The sequence below is a fragment of the Vidua macroura genome, chromosome 25, assembly GCF_024509145.1.
Source record: "Vidua macroura isolate BioBank_ID:100142 chromosome 25, ASM2450914v1, whole genome shotgun sequence".
Taxonomy (NCBI): Eukaryota; Metazoa; Chordata; class Aves; order Passeriformes; family Viduidae; genus Vidua; species Vidua macroura.
The window spans coordinates 1,457,549-1,478,425 of NC_071595.1; the positions used below are offsets into that span (position 1 = coordinate 1,457,549).

General features: G+C 50.0%; 1 protein-coding gene across 1 annotated transcript in view; it reads left to right on the plus strand.

The window, feature by feature from the left end:
• Positions 1–20,877, plus strand: part of CSMD2 (CUB and Sushi multiple domains 2) — a 308,910-nt gene that overhangs the window by 234,780 nt on the left and 53,253 nt on the right. Inside the window, exons 27-38 of the mRNA XM_053998582.1 lie at positions 525–727; positions 2,341–2,532; positions 6,837–6,975; positions 7,436–7,623; positions 9,212–9,406; positions 10,154–10,270; positions 11,431–11,544; positions 11,718–11,813; positions 14,049–14,252; positions 15,907–16,031; positions 18,772–18,868; positions 20,130–20,234. Coding sequence (XP_053854557.1) covers positions 525–727; positions 2,341–2,532; positions 6,837–6,975; positions 7,436–7,623; positions 9,212–9,406; positions 10,154–10,270; positions 11,431–11,544; positions 11,718–11,813; positions 14,049–14,252; positions 15,907–16,031; positions 18,772–18,868; positions 20,130–20,234 — 1,775 coding nt within the window. The remainder of the gene's footprint in view (positions 1–524; positions 728–2,340; positions 2,533–6,836; positions 6,976–7,435; positions 7,624–9,211; positions 9,407–10,153; positions 10,271–11,430; positions 11,545–11,717; positions 11,814–14,048; positions 14,253–15,906; positions 16,032–18,771; positions 18,869–20,129; positions 20,235–20,877) is intronic.

Consider the following 20,877-nt stretch of genomic DNA (forward strand, 5'->3'; position numbering starts at 1 on the left):
TGGCCCAGACTCCAACAGGAATTCCCTCACCATGAGGCCTCCTGCAGCTTTCCCTCAGGAATTCCCTGTGGAAGTGCCTTGGCTGAAGGCCTTGAGCCCTCTCTCCAGGACAGACCCAGCTTGGAGATGCAGAGGAAGGGAATGAAATCTGCCTTCAGAGCATCAAAATAAACCCTCAGTGTCAGCTCACTGTCACCTTCGTAACTCCTGTTTTCCCTCCCCTCCCTTCCTGGTGTGGATTTTGGAGCTCTCCCTCCTGCTGCCTCATCGTCTCTCAATTCTCTGCTGAAGTTCCTCTGTTTGCTGATCTAAACCCCATTCTGCAACATCCAGACCTTCCCAAAATACATCAAAATCCTGGAGGTGCTGCAATCCAGCATCGGAACTGGCTGCCTGAATGTGGCACAGACCACACTCCAGGCCTGAATTCCAGAAGAGACAACACCTTCCATGTGGGCCTGGCTGCCTGAATGTGGCACAGACCACACTCCAGGCCTGAATTCCGGGTGTTTTTTGCCCCACAGGCTCCACTTCATGGTTTTCCACACCGAGGAGTTCCACGACGTGCTGCGGATCTGGGACGGGCCGGTGGAGAACGGGATCCTGCTGAAGGAGATGAGCGGCTCGGGGCTGCCTGGGGACATCCACAGCACCTTCAACTCCGTCATCCTGCAGTTCAACACCGACTTCTTCACCAGCAAACAGGGCTTTGCCATCCAGTTCTCAGGTGGGATGTGCAGGGATTCCTCAAAAACCCAGCCAAACCCAGAGGGAAACCCCAGCCAAAGCCAGAGGGAAAACCCAGCCAAACCCAAAGGGAAACCCAACCAAACCCAAAGGGAAACCCAACCAAACCCAGAGGGAAAACCCCAACCAAACCCAAAGGGAAACCCAACCAAACCCAGAGGGAAAACCCCAACCAAACCCAGAGGAAAAACCCAGCCAAACCCAAAGGGAAACCCAACCAAACCCAGAGGAAAAACCCAGCCAAACCCAGAGGGAAAACCCAGCCAAAGCCAGAGGGAAAATCCAGCCAAATCCAGAGGGAAACCCAACCACACCCAGAGGGAAAATTCAACCAAACCCAAAGGGAAACCCCAACCAAACCTCAGCCCTGCAGACACATTAATTTCAGTTATTTAGGGTGATATATTCCAATATTTACAGAGTGTTCCAGGTTTGTGCAGTTGTTTTAATAATAAACAGGGAGTGGTTGGGTGAGTGATGATGTGACTTTCCCTGGACTGAGACACATTGAAACATCTTCCCAAGTTTGGGGTTTTTTTTCCATAACTTTCTGTCCAGGCTGCCTTGTTGGCTGGGGGAACAAGCCAGCATTTTGGGGAGAATTTCTGCTGGGTTTCAGACCTTTGGGATGACTCAGACAGAGGCAGAGCTTTGTGTCACCCAGCACAGCAGTGCCATCCTGGGTTTTTTTTGCCAGATTTGTGTCTCATCCTGCCAGGAAGGACCAGCCTGGGCTGTTAACTTCCTTATCTCCAGCTGCACAGAAAGAGAGGGATTTCCTCTGGCTCTTTCAAGAGCAGCTTTCTCTAAACTGCCTGGGTGTAACAGACTCTCATCAACTTAGCAGGAAATAAGCTCCTGATCTGGAGCTGGGCTTTATTGACTGCTCCTGCTCAAAGCCTTTGTTCAGCAGGTGTGACTAAGCAGCCAGACCTGAGCTCAGACCTGTCCACTTTGGGATCTTGGGAGCTTTAATGAGGTGGATAAGCCCACAAAACTCCTATTAGTCCGGGATTTTCCCTGCTGGTAAATCCTTGTGCTGTTGGCAGACCTTGAGCTCAGGCAGCAGCGAAGCTTTGCCTGTCCCCAGCTCAGGGGACATCTCAGACCTCAAAGAGAGGCAGCAACAAGTCTGGAAGGGAAACAAACACATTTCTGAAAGGTCAGGCTTGATGCTTAACAGATCTTGAGGCTAAATTTCTCTGCCACTCAGGGGAAAGCATCAAGTGCTGGTGGCTGAGTTGATTTTGCAGCACGTGCCTGGCACAGAACTCTCCAAAAACACCGTGGAAGATCAGTGGGTGTCTGGCCTGATGGAGTAAACAAGCCATGTGCACAATTCTACATCAAAGCTGCTCCCTGGGTGCTGCTCTTGAACTTGCTGGTCCCCAGAGCCTTTCCCAGCTGGAGTGGCAGATGCTCAGAGCAAAGGGAAAGGCAATTTTTGTGCGTGGGGGATGCTGAGGGAGGAGGGATGGGGAAACAAGGCATGGCCTGGATGTCTGGGTAAGGACAGAGCCTCAGGACAGCCGGTGCTGCAGGCCTGGTGTTAAATAAACATTGATATTCAAGAGTGCTTTCAATTCCCTTCAGTTTCCACTGCCACGTCCTGCAACGACCCAGGGATCCCCCAGAACGGGAGCCGGAGCGGGGACAGCAAAGAGGCCGGGGACTCCATCACCTTCCAGTGCAACCCCGGCTACGCCCTGCAAGGGGAGGCCCAGATCACCTGTGTGCAGATCGAGAACAGGTTCTTCTGGCAGCCAGACCCGCCCACCTGCACAGGTACGGGCACGGGGACACAGATCTGTCACCTGGGCCCAGGGACAAAGATCTGTCACCTGGGCACAGGGACACAGATCTGTCACCTGGGCACAGGGACACAGAGCCCTGTCCTGGCACAGGGACACAGATCTGTCACCTGGGCACGGGGACACAGAGCCCTGTCCTGGCACAGGGACACAGATCTGTCACCTGGGCACGGGGACAAAGATCTGTCACCTGGGCACAGGGACACAGATCTGTCACCTGGGCACAGGGACACAGAGCCCTGTCCTGGCACAGGGACACAGATCTGTCACCTGGGCACAGGGACACAGAGCCCTGTCCTGGCACAGGGACACAGATCTGTCACCTGGGCACGGGGACACAGATCTGTCACCTGGGCACAGGGACACAGAGCCCTGTCCTGGCACAGGGACACAGATCTGTCACCTGGGCACACGGACACAGGGCCCTGTCCTGGCACAGGGACACAGCTCCATGTTCTAAACCCGTGGACACAGCTCCATGTTCTAAACTCATGGACACACATCCATGTCCTGAACCCATGGACACACATCCATGTTCTAAACCCATGGACACAGCTCCATGTTCTAAACCCATGGACACAGATCCATCTCCTGGATCCATGGACACAGCTCCATGTCCTGAGTCCATGGACATAGATCCATGTCCTGAACCCATGGACACAGATCTGTGCTCTAAACCCATGGACACAGCTCCATGTCCTGGATCCATGGACACAGATCCATGTTCTAAGTCCATGGACACAGCTCCATGTTCTAAACCCACGGACACAGCTCCGTGTCCTGAGCCCATGGACATAGATCCATATCCTGAACCCATGGACACAGATCCTTGTCCTGGATCCATGGACACACATCCATGTTCTAAACCCATGGACACAGCTCCATGTCCTGGATCCATGGACACAGATCCATGTTCTAAACCCATGGACACACATCCATGTCCTGAGTCCATGGACACAGCTCGATGTCCTGAACCCATGGACACAGATCCATGTCCTGGGCACATGGACACACATCCATGTTCTAAGTCCATGGACACAGCTCCATGTTCTAAACCCATGGACACAGATCCATCTCCTGCATCCATGGACACAGCTCCATGTCCTGAGTCCATGGACATAGATCCATGTCCTGAACCCATGGACACAGATCTGTGCTCTAAACCCATGGACACAGCTCCATGTCCTGGATCCATGGACACAGATCCATGTTCTAAGTCCATGGACACAGCTCCATGTTCTAAACCCATGGACACAGCTCCGTGTCCTGAGCCCTGTTGTAAAATTTCACCCCACACATCTTAAAAAAATAAGAAATATTTTTTAAAATACCCTTCAGGTGTCCGGAGCTGTGATAAAAAAAATGCTGAATTTCTAATACTTCAAATGGTACTTCAAATTATACTTCAATTGTTTATAGTTGATTTTTCAGCCAATTTTAATATGAAGTGACAAAGGATTTGGAGGAAGAATCAGTGAAATATCAGTAACTGGGGGAGAGGCAGCTTGGTTGGAGCTAAACTGGGAAAATTCAGCATTAAATTTAGGGCTGATTTGGGGTGTTTAGCATTTCAAATGTGTTCTCCCCTCTTTGTGGCACAGCTGCCAAACAATCCGGGCTGGGAGAACCCCAGGAGGTTTGGGCCATTTGAAGTCTGCATCCCTCCCAATCCCAGGCAGCACTGGCTGGGTCCAGCTCCTGCTTCAAATCCTTTGGAGACTCTGGGTGGGATTTTCAAAGGAATCCGAGGGTGTTGAACACTTCTCTCCCTCGGGCTTTTCAAAAATGAGTCCTTAGATTTCAGTTTCTTTGGAGTTTTCCCCTGACGTTACAGTCTGGGAGGGGAAAGCACCCTTGGGGTTAAAATTAGGGTGAATGGGCACAGAGGAGATGCTGGTGGGTTCTTCCAAGGCATTTTTTGGGGGACTTTCAGGCAAATTTTTTCATGTCTGTGCTGTGATTTCTTGGTGTGTCCCAGAGGGATAAAAGTTCTCTGTGCCTGAGTCTGGACGTTGATGGAGAAGTTGTTTTAAAGCTTTGGAAGAGAGTCTCTAATCTCTATTTGGATATTTCTAAACCAGCCCCACTGGGTTTTTCCTGGTGTTTTTCTTTACCAAAGCCCACAGGACAATCCCATGTGCTCATTCCTTGATGGAAAATCCTTCCAAGGTTTATCCCATCACTTGTGTCCCATCCCAGCTCATTCCCCACTCTGTAGCTGCTGTCAGACCCCCCCCCACAAGCTCTGCTCTCCTTGCTCTCATCCCATCCCAAATGTGGAAGGGTTGATGGTTATTCCAAGGTATTTTTGGGAGGCCTTCAGCCAAATTTTCCGTATCTGAGCTGTGGTTTCCTGGTGTGTCCCAGAAGGAAAACATTTCTCCGTTCTTGGACTTGGAGAAAGGTCTCTAATCCCTACTATGACATTTCTAGACCAGCCCCGCTGGGTTTTACCTGATATTTTTCTAGATGTTTTTCCTTACCAAAGCCCACAGGACAATCCCACGTGCTCACTCCTTCATGGAAAATCCTTTCAAGATTTATCCCATCGTTTTTGTCCCATCCCAGCTCATTTCCCACTCTGTAGCTGCTGTCAGACCCCCTTCCTCTCACCCATCCCGAATACGTGAGGGTTGATCCGGGGAAATCTCGGAGCCCTCACAAGGAGCCTGCAGAAAAAACCGACAGGGAAAATACCCGTCATGTTTTGCCACGGTGACAAACACGAGCAGGCACTTTGAGCCTTAAAAAAAAGTAATAATTGATTTTTCAATCAGCTTGGCATTTAATGTGCCGGGAAGTGGAGTAAACACGACCGAGCCATTTAGGCCCGGACGTGTTTTCACCTCGTTACAAGCGAACAGGCCTTGACAGGGAGTTCCATAAACGCAGCAGAAAAGTGGAAGATCTCCCTCCCTCTCTCTCTCTCTCTCTCTCTCCACTCCTGGCTCCTCATTTACGGATTTTAGGAAGGCCCTGGTGGCACCCAGAGCTCTGTCACCTGTGGGATGGCAGAGCCGCCGCAGCCTCGTGTCACACGCGAGCCTCGGGGTCACTTCTTGTGGCCACCAGGAATCGAGGTGGAGAACAGCTGAGTCCTTTCACCTCCGGAGGAATTTTGATGGATCTGGCTCACTCCCAGGGGCTTCGTGGGATGATCTCTTCAGAGCTGGATTTTCCTCACGCGGGGCGCCAGTTGCGAGTTTGCGGGCCCCACGTTCGGGCAACTCCCTGAGGGCTCCCCTGGCAGGGGGAAACCCTCTTGAAGCAGTTCTTTGTCAGGAAAAGCACACGCACAAGACTTTTTTTGGTCTTCAGGTTCTTGTTTTATTGTTATCTTATCAAAACTTCAGCACGCTGGCTGCACCCAGGCCTTACATGCGTGAAAACAGCACAAAATGGCTAACAAACTGGCGCTGCAAGGTCTTTCCAAGTCTAACCTAAAAGTGAACTACCCAATTAAGGAGTGACACCTGGATTATTTCCCTTTCTAACCCAAAAACTGACCCCTAAAGGTCCACAATGCGGATTTTTCTGCCCAATTACAAGATACCACCCAAACCCAAGAAGAAAAAGAAAGGAACATGAGACAACACCCTGTGTTCTCCATCTTGTCCCCATCTACAACATGCTAAAAATCCTAAAATCTAAATTTCTCACCCATGTGACTAATACTAAACTACTCTTTACAATTTCTACAATCTATTTTACACTTTTGTGGTCTCTGGTTTACTTTGAGGCTTTGGAGGCTTTTCCATCAATGAGGGTCAGTGTTTTCCTGGGGGTCAGAGCACCCCAGGGCACACAGGGGGATATTCCCCCTGCCCTGGGTTCCAACACTCCCCAGTTACAAGATACCACCCAAACTCAAAAAGAAGAAGGAAGAAGAAAGGATCTCGTGACAACACCCTGTACCCTCCACCTTGTCCCCATCTACAACATACTAAAAGTCCTAAAATCTAAATTTCTCACCCATGTGACTAATACTAAGCTACTCTTTACAATTTCTACAATCTATTTTACACTTTTGTGGTCTCTGGTTTACTTTGAAGCTTTGGAGGCTTTTCCATGAATGAGGGTCAAAGTCTGTGTTTTCCTGGCAGTCAGAGCACCCCTTGCCCTGGGTTTCCACATCTTCCCACTAAAATATCCCGGGATTCTGTGCTATCTCAACCCCCCCTGTCTATCACATCTCCATCTTTTCCCATTCCTGCTTCCCATTTGCTGCTTTGGAAGTCTCTGTGCTCCAAAGCCTCACGCTGGGTGGTTTTCCTGCAGCTCCCTGTGGCGGGATCCTGACTGGCCCGGCTGGGGTGATCCTGTCCCCGCAGTACCCGGAGCCGTATCCGCCAGGGAAGGAGTGTGACTGGAAGCTGACAGTGTCCCCTGACTATGTCATTGCCCTGGTGTTCAACGTGTGAGTACGCAAGGGTTCGGTGCCACGGCCCTGGGGACACGGAGCGGGGAGGGATCAATCTGGGTGTGGGTGTCTGAACTCTGGGAAGGAACCAACCCAAGGCTGATGGAACTGTCCCATACCCCTGGATAACCTGTTCCCAGACTTTTTTTGGGGGGGGAGATCCTCGTCTTCCAGTGGCAGCTCCTCTTTGATACACAGAACATGGCGGGGTACAGCCCGGGAATCCCTGCAGCAGCTCCGGCTCAGGCTCTGTCTCCTGACTCCATCCCCATTCCTGGATTCCTCACATGTGGGATGGAGGCAGCAGGATTTTGGAGTAGGATTTTGGAGCAGGAACGTCCTGCTTGGCAGAACTTTGCAGCCAATCCCTGCCCTGGGGTTCCACATCCCAGGACCTCAACCCGGAGTTCTCCAGGGACGTGTCCCGACTCCAAGCTCTCCTCCTTTGCTTTTGCAGCTTCAGCTTGGAGCCTGGCTATGATTTCCTGCACATCTACGACGGGCCTGACTCCCTGAGCCCCCTGATTGGGAGTTTTTATGGCTCCCAGCTCCCGGAGAGGATCGAGAGCAGCAGCAACAGCCTTTTCCTGGCGTTCCGGAGCGACGCCTCCGTCAGCAACGCCGGCTTCGTCATCGAGTACACAGGTGAGGGCTGAGGGCACACCTGGCCCAGCAGCTACCTGGGGCTTTCCCTGGGCTTATTCCCAGATTATTCCACCTTGTTGGAGCAATCTCTCGTTGGGAGAGGCTGTGGAAAACACCTTCCAGGGGGAATTCTGGTGTTCCGCCACCCCCGAAGCAGAGGGTGGAGAAAGGGAGGGAGGTGAAGAGGAGTGGAGTGAAACAGGAAAAGAGGAAAAGTGGTGCTCAGGGTGTCCAAAATTTGTGCATCAAGACCCCACTGAGCACGGGAGAAGCCAGGATTTCAGGATTTAAAGGCTGAGGATACAAATGTGTGCTGGGCAGTGGGGGTTGACCAGTCTGTGGCTCCCAAAACAGAGAATTGATGCTCTGGGGGAAAAAAAAATCCCATCCTTTTGTGCCCCATTCACTTGGATCACCTGGTGCAGCTGCTGTGGACAGGAAAACATGGGATCATCTGATTTTTCGTGCAGAGAAGCAAAAGCAAGACCTGTGGGCTTTACAGTTTCCTGTTTCTCCTTCCACACCTTCCCCAAAATCTGAGAGCCCCTGATTTAATGCTTAAGCACACTTGAATTGTTCCCAGAGCCACTGCTCTCAGAAAAGCCCTCGTCTTTAATGAGCAATTTCAAAATGACAAAAGAGCTGGATTAATCAAAGCCTCTAATTATATTGCAGGCAGGAAAAAAATTAAAGAGAAAAAAAAACCCAAAAAAAAGCTGTTAGAAGAAGAAGAAGAATAAGGAAAGAAATAGCTAGGTCCCGACAGATCTGTAGTGTTCCTTGGAATTTTTATGTGGAAATGGGATTTTAAACTCTGCAGGGCAGAGAATTTTTCATTCTCTACCTGCCAGGAGGGTGGAGCAAGGTGGGGTTTGGCCTCTGCTCCCAGGGAACAGCAACAGGATGAGAGGGAACAGCCTCCAGTTGTGCCAGGGGAGGCTCAGGTTGGACATCAGCAGGAATTTCTGCATGGAAAGATGTCAGGCCTTGGAAGGGGTGGAATCCTCACCCCTGGAGGTGCCCAGGGAATAAATGAAAGAATCCCAGACTGGTTTGGGTTGGAAAGGACCTTAAAACCCATCCAGCTGCATAGGCAGGGACACTTCCACTATCCCAGATTGCTCCCAGTTCCATCCAGCCTGGCCTTGGACACTTCCAGGGATGGGGAATCCACGATTTCTCTGTGCCAGGGCCTCCCTATCTCAAATAGGATTTGTCCTTGTGGCACTTGGTGACAAGGTGGGGATGGGTCACAGCTTGGACTCAATGACCCTGAAGGGATTTTCCAGCCTCAGCGATCCTGGGATTGTGTGAAATCCAAGTTCTGCCTTGCTGCTTGGATTTTGGGTGCCCGTGTGGGATCTGGAGCCTCCCTTCTCCCAGTGCTCCACAGGAGGGTCTGGAGCAGCCAGAATCCAAACCAAATCCCAAATCCAGACCCTGCAGATGGTGCCAGTCCTTGTTAAAATCCCACAAATTCCCAGGTGAAAGAAAAAAAAAACCTAAAAAAAACTCCCATTTCACTGCTCAAAACAGCAGAGGAGCTGTGTCAGAGGAATAAAAATCCTGGGAATTCTTTTTCCTGCAGAGAACCCCCGGGAGTCCTGCTTTGACCCGGGGTCCATCAAGAACGGCACCAGGGTGGGCACGGACCTGAAGCTGGGCTCCACCATCACCTTCTACTGTGATGGGGGCTACGACATCGAGGGGGGCCCCACCCTCACCTGTGTCATGGGAGGGGATGGAAAACCCACCTGGAACAAGCCTCGCCCCACCTGTACAGGTAAATCCCACGGGAAGGGGCAGGGGGAAGGATCTGCTCAAGACGCGTCGCCCGTGGAAAAGTGGGTGTTAATTCAGAGGGGTTTTCTGGTTTTTCCGTAAGTTTTTAGGGGTTTTACCAGGAATTAGTTGTCATCGTTTTTCAGGGGTTTAACAGCTCTTCTTTTAACAGGAAGAGCTGGTTTCTGGGAGGTTTTTTTGAGTTTTTTTTGGAGACAGATGGGAAACTGGACGTGGCTGATTCAGTGCCTGACACATCCCGAGTGCCTGGCAGGAGTCAGGAATCCACTTAAACCCTGGCTAAACCTGATCCTTGCTAATCCAAACCCTCAGTCTTGGGCGTTCCTGAGCAGGGGCAGAGCTCAGTGACAAAACAAGGGGTTTTTCCTTCGGTTTTCCCTGTGGTTATTTTGTTTTCTTTTCTGACTTCATGGTTTGCAGTCAGACTTGAGCTGAGAAGGGAATCAGGCAGCTGGTGGGGGGGAAGGAATGAAATCCCTAATTTGGGAAGGCTCTGGCAGGGAAAACTGTGGCAAAAGGAGCTCATCCCCAGCTGTGAGGTGGGGAACAGTGCAAATCCCACATTAATTAGTGGTTTGATAATTCCACGTGGAGCCAGCACGGACTCGGAGTGGGATCAACCTGATTTTTCCAACGAGACCTTTCAGGGAGCAGCACCTGGAGCAGGGAATGGTGACTGGGGACATTTCCAGGCTCCAGGGATGCTCCATGATCTTTTCCCTTGCAGCTCCCTGTGGAGGGCAGTACACAGGCTCAGATGGAGTCGTCCTGTCCCCAAATTATCCCCAAAACTACACCAGTGGCCAGGTGTGCCTGTACTCCATCGTCGTGCCCAAGGACTATGGTACCATGCTTGGAATTTTTATGGGATTCTCTTCTTGCTGCTCTTATTTGCTGGGTTTTTAATGATGATTTTTTAATAAGTGCATCCAGAACTGGAGATAAGGCAGGTGGGACAGTGGCAAGTGGTGCTGTTGGGTGCTCTTTGTGCTGGAGTCGGAGAAAATTCCAGATTTGTCCAGGTTTTGTCCAAAGCTCAACCCAAGGGGAGCCAATTACACCTAATTAATAATTACTGTTCCTCGGTGGAATTCTGCACCTCGTGTTCCGTAGGCAGGGAAAGGGGATGAGTCACAGAAAATTCCCAGTGGGTTGGAAATCAGTGGGAAAATGTCGTGGCAATGAACCCGGGGGAGGCTGGCGCTGCCTCTGGAGTTTGGGGTAAATAAAGGGCTCCCATTTCTCCAGGCTGTCACTCAGGCCTTGTCCCTGCCTGGAAGAAAGGCAGCTGAAACACGGGGCAAAGGTTGTGCTGGGAAAAGAGATCCCAGTTTGGAATGCTGGGAATCCTGGGAGGTCCTGGGCAGGGCCAGGGGTTGGACTCGATGGTCCTTGGGGTCTGCTTCAGCTCAGGGGATTCTGTGATTCCATGAAAGTGCCTTGGCTCCGTGGGCTGGCTCTGTAGGGCGGTGGTAGGGTCAGCAGTGGGATGGCAGTGGGGGCAGGAATGGGACAGCAGTGGGGGCAGCAGTGGGACAGCAGTGGGGGCAGCAGTGGGACAGCAGTGGGATGGCAGTGGGGGCAGCAATGGGATGGCAGTGGGGTGGCAGTGGGATGGCAGTGGGATGGCAGTGGGGACAGCACTGGGATTGAGTGGGGACGGCAGTGGGCATGATGGTGTGGTGACCATGAGGACAGCAGTGTGGGGACAGTGTGGTGACAATGGGGACAGCAGTGTGGTGAAACTGGGGACTTCAGTGTGATGACTCTGGGTACAGCAGTGTGATGACACTGGGGACAGCAGTGGGACAGCAGCATGGTGACACTGGGGACAGCAGTGTGGTGACTCTGGGGACAGCAGTGTGGTGACCCTGGGGACAGCAGTGTGATGACTCTGGGGACAGCAGTGTGGTGACACTGGGGACAGCAGTGTGGTGATGCTGGGGACAGCAGTGGCCGGTGTCAGCCCTGTCCCTGTCCCTGTCCCTGTCCCTGTCCCCGCAGTGCTCTTCGGGCAGTTTGCCTTTTTCCAGACGGCGCTCAATGACGTGGTGGAGGTGCACGATGGCCCCACGCAGCACTCACGGCTGCTCAGCTCCCTCTCAGGCTCTCACTCAGGTAGGGAGCTGCTCCCTGTCCCTGTCCCTGTCCCTGTCCCCTGTCCCTGTCCCTGTCCCCTGTCCCTGTCCCTGCTAGGGAAAGCAGCTTTGTCACAGCTGACACCCAACACCTGCTCCCTGTGGTTCATTCCTTCACCTCTGTCTCTCCTGTTTTCCCTCCTCCCCATCCAGGGGAATCTCTGCCATTGGCCACCACCAACCAGATCCTCATCAAATTCAGCTCCAAGGGTCAATCCACAGCCAAAGGCTTTCATTTTGTCTACCAAGGTGAGTTCAGGTGTGTTCTGGAAATGTCCTCGGGTCGCTCCCAGGGGTGTCCTGAGTGCCCTGAGCTGCTTTTGGTGTCTGGGTGTTCTGAGCAGGGAATATCACAGGAAATTAGGATTCCTTTGGGAGCAGAGCTCTGGCAGGGCTGTCTGGCTGCTGTGGGTACTTTGTATTCTGCCCTTTCATTCCCACTCAGCCTGAACCCTGCACATCCCAGGATTACCATCAGCCCCATCCCGGCGTCGTGCCCGGAGTCACACAGGGAATTTGGAGATTTATCCCACAGCAATTCTTCCCAGTGGCATTTTTAGCACTTTGCTGGGTGTAAGCAGCTGAAATCCCGTCTGGCAGCTCGGAAATCCTCCCTCTGTGCGAGTCACAGGCTCGGGGCTGTCACACTCCTGCCCCTTGATCCTTTCAGTAACAGCTTTGTGCTGCACTGGGCGAGAACAACTCAGGGATTTTATGGGAGTAAATAGCAAATGATGCATGGAACAGTGGGAAAGCAGACGGGATTTCTCACCCACCTGCTCCCTGGAGTTATCTCTGGGAACATCCAGGCTCTTGCTGCAAAGAGGGGACAGACACTGGCATGACCTGAGCCTTCTCCAGGGGAGAAGCAAAGCATGGTTTGGATTTTGGAGTAGTTAGAGATCTGTTCTCTTGAATTCCTGCCTAATGAGTGTGAAACAGCCGTGGTTGTGATTGTAATCTTCAAAGAGCTCAGCAGATCAAAGGTTTTGTTGAAACCAGGAAAAGTTTCCTCCTCCCTCCTGCAAGAGCTGCATGGGAAGCAAGGGGGAAAGGGCGATCCTGATTTGGATCTGCCTGGCCAGACTCTAATTAGCTAAACACTCAGAAATTTAAAGCAACTCAGAAGAAAATATTAATTGAATTCTTCTTTGGAAATAGACCTGTTTTTTTTGATGAGTTTTTCTCCTCATTTATCTGCCAGACTCATTCCTGTCTTTGATTGTAATTCCCAGTACTCAACAGGAATATCAACAATTTCAGCACCATCACAACTTAAATCCCCCTTTTCTCTCTTTTCCAAAGAAGATTCTTTCCCAATTGCTGTTCCTTCATGGCCATGAGGCCCAAGGAGCTGAGGAACCCAAAGGGTTCCCCACGGAGGCTCCTGCGTTGGGTGACAAAACAACTTCTTGGGAAGCCACTGCCAAATCCTTTTGTTCCCCTGGGTAAAAACAACCTTTTGATGTGGGGGAAGTTCTCTGGAGGAAGACAGTGAGGGGGTTCTGGATGTCCCAGCTGCTTTTATTTCAGGTATAGAATCATTAAATCATTAAGGCTGGGAAAAAACCTCCAAGATGTTCAAGTCCAATGCTTGAATTAAGCCAATCTTTGGGATTTAGATAAAATCAGGCCATGTTTATGCTTGGATTCATCCTTCCTTTGTGATTTAGATGCTTTGGGGTTTTAGGTACAATCAGTCAAAGGCCAAGTTTGGATTCAGCCCCTCCTTGGGGTTTAGGTACAACGAATCAATGGTCATGCTTGGATTAAGCCAATCTTTGGGATTTAGATAAAATCAAGCCATGGTTATGCTTGGATTCATCCTTTCTTTGTGATTTAGATGCTTTGGGATTTAGGTACAATCAGTCAATGGCCAAGTTTGAATTCAGCCCCAATACTTCAGGTTTTTAGGTACCATCAGTCAACAGTCAGGTCTGCATGCATCACCTCCCTGGGGTTTAGATACTTTGGGATTTAGGTGCAATCAGTCAATGGCCAAGTTTGAATTCAGCCCCTCTTTGGGGTTTAAACACTTTGGGTTTTAGGTACAATCAGTCAATGGCCAAGTTTGAATTCAGCCCCTCTTTGGGGTTTAAACACTTTGGGATTTAGGTGCAATCAGTCAGTGGCCAAGTTTGAATTCAGACCCTCTTTGGGGTTTAAACACTTTGGGATTTAGGTGCAATCAGTCAATGGCAGAGTTTGGATTCAGCCCCAGTCCTTCAGGTTTTTAGGTACAATCAGTCAATTTGGGGAGTGATCTGGGGAGAAAGAGAGAGGGTTCACACATGACTAGTCAAAGTTTGCGGGCAGTGAAGTCTCCTCACTGCTCATTTTTCCCAATTTTCCAAGCCTGCATTTAGCACCTCCGTGGGGTTTAGCTCCGCGGGGATTCCGCCGCGAAACTGACGACTCTTTGCTCCAACAGCTCACGCTCCCTGCACTAACTGTGTTGTGTCTGCCTTCCCCTGCTGCTGCCAGCCGTGCCCCGCACCAGCGCCACGCAGTGCAGCTCGGTGCCGGAGCCGCGGCACGGGCGGCGCCTGGGCAGCGACTTCGCCGTGGGCGCCGCAGTGCGCTTCGAGTGCAGCCCCGGCTACGGCCTGCGTGGCTCCCCTGCCATCCAGTGCCTGGCCATGCCCGGCGCCCTGGCACAGTGGAACTCCTCCGTCCCCACCTGCGTGGGTAGGTGGCACCGGGGGATGGAGGTGGGAACGGGCTGGGTGGCGCTGGGAGCGGCGTTGTGTCGCTGTTGGACGCGAGGCGAGGGCGCAGAGGCTCGGTGAGTTTGAGAGAGGGGAAAGAGCTGGGTTTATTTCTGATGTGAATTACAGAATTCTGTGTGGAATATAGAATTATATAGAGAATATATAGAATTCTATATAGAATTCTAAAAGTGACAGCGGATTGGAGGGTGAAATTGCCACCTCTCCACCTACACTGGTCAAACCAACAGTGAGTTCTATATAGATTATATAAATTCTATATAGAATATATAAATTCTATGTAGAATATATAAATTCTATAGAGAATTTATACTGGTCAAACCAACAGTGAGTTCTATATAGAATATATAAATTCTATATAGAATTTATACTGGTCAAACCAACAGTGAGTTCTATATAGAATATATAAATTCTATATAGAATTTATACTGGTCAAACCAACAGTGAGTTCTATATAGAATATATAAATTCTATATAGAATATATAAATTCTATATAGAATTTATACTGGTCAAACCAACAGTGAGTTCTATATAGAATATTTAAATTCTATGTAGAATATATAAATTCTATGTAGAATATATAAATTCTATATAGAATATAAAAATTCTATATAGAATTTATACTGGTCAAACCAACAGTGAATTCTATATAGAATATATAAATTCTATACAGAATTCTAAAAGTGACAGTGGATTGGAGGGTGAAATTGCCACCTCTCCACCTACACTGGTCAAACCAACAGTCCATCAATTCTCTCTTCTCACAAAGAACAACACAAAACAATCATTATTTACATGAGCAGTGCGTGAGAACTCCAGCAGAAATATGTAAACGTTACCAGAAGGTTAAAGAAGTTTTGTGAAAACTTTAAAACTTTCAAAAGAGCTATAAAAGAAAACTTAACACTTTTAAAAATCAGGGCAACGGTGTTGCTGTCTGGGTTGTCCTAAAAGGGTTCAGGGTTGGATGTTGGTGGTGCTTGTGGGTGTCTTCCAGCCCAGGGTGTTGTGTGGGAAAAAAAATCAACAGCAAAACCAAGCACTAATGAATGTAAATGTAAATGTAAATGAATGAAATGTAAAAAAAACTTCTTTAAAACCTCTTGTGGTTCTGTCCAGAGAGGCTGTGGCTGTCCCATCCCTGGAAGTGTCCAAGGCTGGACAGGGATTGGAACAACCTGGGATAGTGGAGGGTGTCTGGGTGAAGGGATTTGGTGATCTTTAAGGTTCCTTCCCACCCAAGTCATTCCATGATTGTCTGATAAAATACAAAGCCCAGCCTGGCTGTGAGTAAGAACAGTTTAACCCCGAATTCCAGGGAATTGACATTTTTGATCCAATACTCTTGTGACATCTGGGACAGCATCTCAGATAAATCAGATCTGGGTGAAAGCTGCTTTCACCTCCTCTGAAGGAGAGCAACTCCTGAAGATCATCCTCGTGTGCTCCCCACACCCGAGGAACGAGCCAGAAGTTGCACCAAAAAAAAAAGTTACTGGAAAGAGGATTATTCCTATAAATCTCATCCTTAAATCACAGCCAGCTCTTGATTCCTTGTCATTTTAACAAGGTTTTTAGCAAAGCCAATTCCTTCTTGCTTTCCTCGTTGCAGTGCCCTGCGGGGGGAACCTGACAGAGAGGAAAGGAACCATCCTGTCCCCAGGCTTCCCTGAGCCCTACCTGAACAGCCTCAACTGCGTGTGGAAGATCACAGTGCCCGAGGGAGCAGGGATCCAGGTACAGCCGGGACAGACAGGAGGACACTCGGGGTCTGCTGCTCTCAGAGCGGCCACGTGCTGGGAAGTCGCTGCTGGATTGATGTGGAAATCTCTGGAATCGGGCATTCATTTACAGCCAGGATTAGGCAGGGATTCCTTGGTGATGTTTGTGACCAGGCAAGGGCTGGAGCTGGGCCAGGGGAGGGTCAGGTTGGATTTAGGGGAAGGTTCTTCCCCCAGAGGCTGCTGGCACTGCCCAGGCTCCCCAGGGAATGGGCACGGCCCCGAGGCTGCCAGAGCTCCCGGAGCGTTGTCAGGGAGGCACAGGGTGGGATTTGGGGAAGAGCAGGTCCCTCAGTGTGACCCTTACTCTGGCACAAAAGAGGAGGAATTTGGATTAAATATTCGGGAGAAGTTTTTTGTTATGGTTGTCCAGGGAGGCTGTGGATGCTCCAACCCTGGAAGTGTCCAAAGCCTGGTTGAGCAGAGCAAGGAGCAGCCTGGGATAGTGGGAAGTGTCCCTGCCCACAGCAGAGATTTTGGGACAAGATGAGCTTTAAAATCCATCCCAACCCCTTAAAATTCCCATGGGAAAAAAAAAAAAAGAGCCCTTGGAGAAAGGTTTTGCCCCCCAGGAGCTGAAACAGCTGCAGGGAGTGGTCTCAGGGCACCCCCAGGGAGGGAATGACCCCGGAGCTGGAGCTGGATCCATCCCGGCTCCACTTCCTTTGGGTTCTCCACTCTTAGCTCTTAATTCCAGTATGGCTTTACCCCCTTTTTGCACAACAATTAAAGGTTAAACATCTGTAAATCAGGGAAGGAGGTGAAATTGAAGCTTTCTTGGTAGCAGCACTCAGGAGCAGGATTTTTATGTAATCAGGGTAGGAGCTGGCACTTCTGCCATGAATTATTCATTCCCGGAGCAAACCTTCCTGAGTGAATTAATTTATACACGTGGCAGTAAATAGATGCAGATCCCTTGTGAATCCACATGTCAGACTAGAATTAGGACCTTAAAAATGTTTATTCCGTTAAGCTGGAGGAGGGGGGAGAGAGAGGAGAATAAATAATTTAGGCGGTGTAAGAGCAAACAAAACGCTCATTCTCACTCCACTTCCAATAATGTAAATCACAATAGGGGTGTAATGAGGCAGGAAAAAAAGGGAAAAAAGGGTCAGTGGGAGCAGTGATGGCTCCGTGGGGGTCGCTGCGATTCCTGCTGGGTGAACTCCGCTCACTTTCTGCTAAAAAAAAATACTTGGGAGGAACTTTAAAGCCGGTTTTATTACCCGGAGTAAATCAAGGATGAAATGGGTTTAAATGGCTGAAGTGGGGGGGATTGATTTTTTTTTTTTTTTTTATTTAATTTACTTATTATTTTTATTTCCAAACGGAGGGTTTTGATTTGATGTTCGGCAAGGCAGAGGTAAGTGGAAAATTGGGGTGGATGAGGAAATCAGGGAATAAGATTTGGGGAGAAAGGGAGAGGGTTCACACATGAGTAGTCAAAGTTTGAGGGCAGTGAAGTCTCCTCACTGCTCATTTTTCCCAATTTTCCAGCACTCTCCTTGTGTGGAGCCAAGCTGTACAACTCATTTATTCTCCTGATTTATCTTTAAGATTCCTTTTGAATTTGGGAGGTTTTTTGGTGGGGTTTTTTTTGTTTGTTTGTTTGGCTTTTTGGGGGATTTTTTTGTTTTGTTGTTTGTTTGTTTCGGGGTTTCGTTTTGGTTTTTTGTGTTTGTTTGTTTGATTGTTTTTGTTGGGTTTTTTTGGTTTGGTTTGGTTTGGTTTGGTTTGGTTTGGTTTGGTTTGGTTTGGTGGGTTTTTTTTTGTTTTTTTGGGGTTTTTTTGCCTGTCAATTTAATTTGAGATACCCAATGTTGGAAAATCTCATCCAGACTTTACAGATTAAATCTGGATTTTCCCCAAAACCGGTGGCTTCTGCTCAGATTTTCTGCCTCGCCCTCACCCCATTCACCAAACTTGGGTTTTTAATGGGACACTGAAGGCTTTGAACCGCCAGCATTTAGGATTTAGGCAAAATCCCTGTTAATGGTGATCCTGGCAAACAAAGCTGTGCAATTCCATGGGGAGCCTCACTCAAGCAGAGCTGCTTTTGGGTATAAATGCAGATTTCTCAGCTCTGCTTTTCTGTATAAATGCAGATTTCTCAGCTCTCCCGATGTTTCTCATCCGAGGATTTGTGTTGATGCTCCAACTAATGGAGTCAAGCGACTTCCTAAGGCCTCCAAACCTTGTGGGGCATGGCAGGGAAAGGTGAAATCTGAAAATGCAGCTCGACTGATTCCACTAAAAAGCTGGGGAACAAGGCAGGAGCTTGATAGGATTTTTAAAATCCTGTTGTTTAATGTGAGGCGGTTTTGGGGTTTATTTTATCTCCGGGTTGCTGCTGGTTGCTCTCATTTGTAAAGGCTCAGAGTCTCCAGGGATTTCTCCAAACAGGGGGGGGGAAAAGGCTGGGATTCTCAGCAGCTGTAAATGAGCTGGGCAGTTCCAGGAGCTCTGGAGCAGCAGCAGAAAACAGCATTTCTGTTTGGGAATTTGGGGGGAAAATAGCTGGAAAATCTCACTGGGAATGGTCAAAGGCAGAAAGTGTCCAAATTTTGCCCGTGCTGAACCCCCAGAGTGTGTAAACTCAATCACTGACCCTTTAATTGCCATTAATTTGATTTATTCCCATTATTTCAGGAATTGTGCTGTTCATTTTCTTTCCTTTGTTTTGCTTCTCTCTGCAGATCCAGGTGATCAGTTTTGTCACGGAGCAGAACTGGGATTCCCTGGAAGTGTTTGATGGAGGAGACAACACAGCCACCATGCTGGGGAGCTTCTCTGGTACGTGGCACTCGAGCCCACCAGTTCCTGCCTCGTTTTATTCACCTCACAAAATTAAACTTAACTGCATCAAAAGCTAGGAAAAGGGAATCATGTGCTCTGTTGGATTGAGAATTTCAACTCCATCAGCCTGTGGGAAGGGATGAGAGGGAGCCTTAAGCACAAAACCAGTGGGGTTTTATTCCTGGAAATGGGAATTCCCTCAGCTCTGCTGGGATGTGAGGCCACCAAATCTGGCAGGGTGACCTGACCAGCCCGATGTGCCCCAGATTTGGGAGAAGGGCTACAAAACAAACTGTATTTTTCCTTGGACCTGAGGAATTGTGGCTTTTAGCAGAGCAGGGAGGAGCCAAGGTCCGGGAGCTTTGAGAGGCTTTCAAATGCAGCACCGCTGGCAGAACAATGGCCCAAAACCTCGTTTATTTTTCAAATGTGCCCGAAGTGCCCTGAGCTTGGCAGGAGAAGGGTCTGGGATGGAACTGCCTTGTCCTGCTGCTGCAGCAGCCTCCAGGGAATGAAGGAATCCCGAATTCCTTGTCCTGCTGCTGCAGCAGCCTCCAGGGAACGAAGGGATCCCGAATTCCTTGTCCTGCTGCTGCAGCAGCTTCCAGGGAATGAAGGAATCCCGAATTCCTTGTCCTGCTGCTGCAGCAGCCTCCAGGGAATGAAGGAATCCCGAATTCCTTGTCCTGCTGCTGCAGCAGCCTCCAGGGAACGAAGGGATCCCGAATTCCTTGTCCTGCTGCTGCAGCAGCCTCCAGGGAATGAAGGGATCCCGAATTCCTTGTCCTGCTGCTGCAGCAGCCTCCAGGGAATGAAGGAATCCCGAATTCCTTGTCCTGCTGCTGCAGCAGCCTCCAGGGAATGAAGGAATCACGAATTCCTTGTCCTGCTGCTGCAGCAGCTTCCAGGGAATGAAGGAATCCCGAATTCCTTGTCCTGCTGCTGCAGCAGCTTCCAGGGAATGAAGGAATCCCGAATTTTCCCGCACCTGTGCTCCACCCACTGTTTCCCACCGCTTGGTGCTTTTTGTCTTGTCAGTGGCCAAGCTCCACAGGCTGAAATCCAGGAGCAGCCACTGGAAAGGCCCTGGGTATTTCTCAATTGGCCTCATTAGAAAGAACCTGATCAAAACCAAGAGGAGCTCGTTAAGTTGAAAGGACTTTGTGTTGTCAGCCTCTCCTGCCGCAAATCTCCGAGGACGAGGCGGAGGAGGAGAGAGATCCTCTCCACTGCCTTTGTGCACCTCTTGTTTTGCCAGGAACCACGGTGCCTGCGCTGCTCAACAGCACTTCAAACCAGCTCTATCTGCATTTCTATTCCGACATCAGCGTCTCCGCTGCCGGCTTTCACCTGGAATACAAAAGTAAGAGCAGTTCCAGCCTTGATCCCGCAGCTCCTGGGAGATGGGGAGGTGCCAGCAGGGCTGGAGAAGTGGGAGAAGGAGCTGCTGTGGCTCCCTGCTCCCAGGGAGGGAGTGATAAATGGAGAAAAGATGGAGCAGAGGGGTGGGATGACCCTCATTGTGCTCTTGGTGGCACCTTTTTGTGTCTGTGTGGTGGCACAAAGGGATGAAAATCCATGGGTGCAGGACTGGGATCTGGGTTTGGGAAGTGCCGCTTGCCAGGGGCTGGCTGAGACTTCAGCTCTTGACATTCCCTGCTGGAAACAGCAGGCAGGCCTGGACACATTCCTCATCCCCAAAAATCCTGGCTGGAAGGGTCCTCAGAGGTCGCTCCTGCTGGGGAAAGCAGGGTCAGAACAGAGATGAAACTCGATTTGTGCATTTTGATGGAGCCTCGGCTTGGAAAAGCTGCGGGGAGGGGGCTGCACGAACCCCCTGGGCAGCCTCTGCTCACAGCCTGCCCTCCCAGGGGCACTGCAGGGCTGCTTCCTGCTGGGCCTGGGGCTGCTGGCTGCTTCTGAGCACGGCCCTGCTCTCGGGAGCCGAGCCACCTTCCACTGCTGTTGGGCTCTTGCCAAAGCTGCAAATGGATTTTTGGATGGTG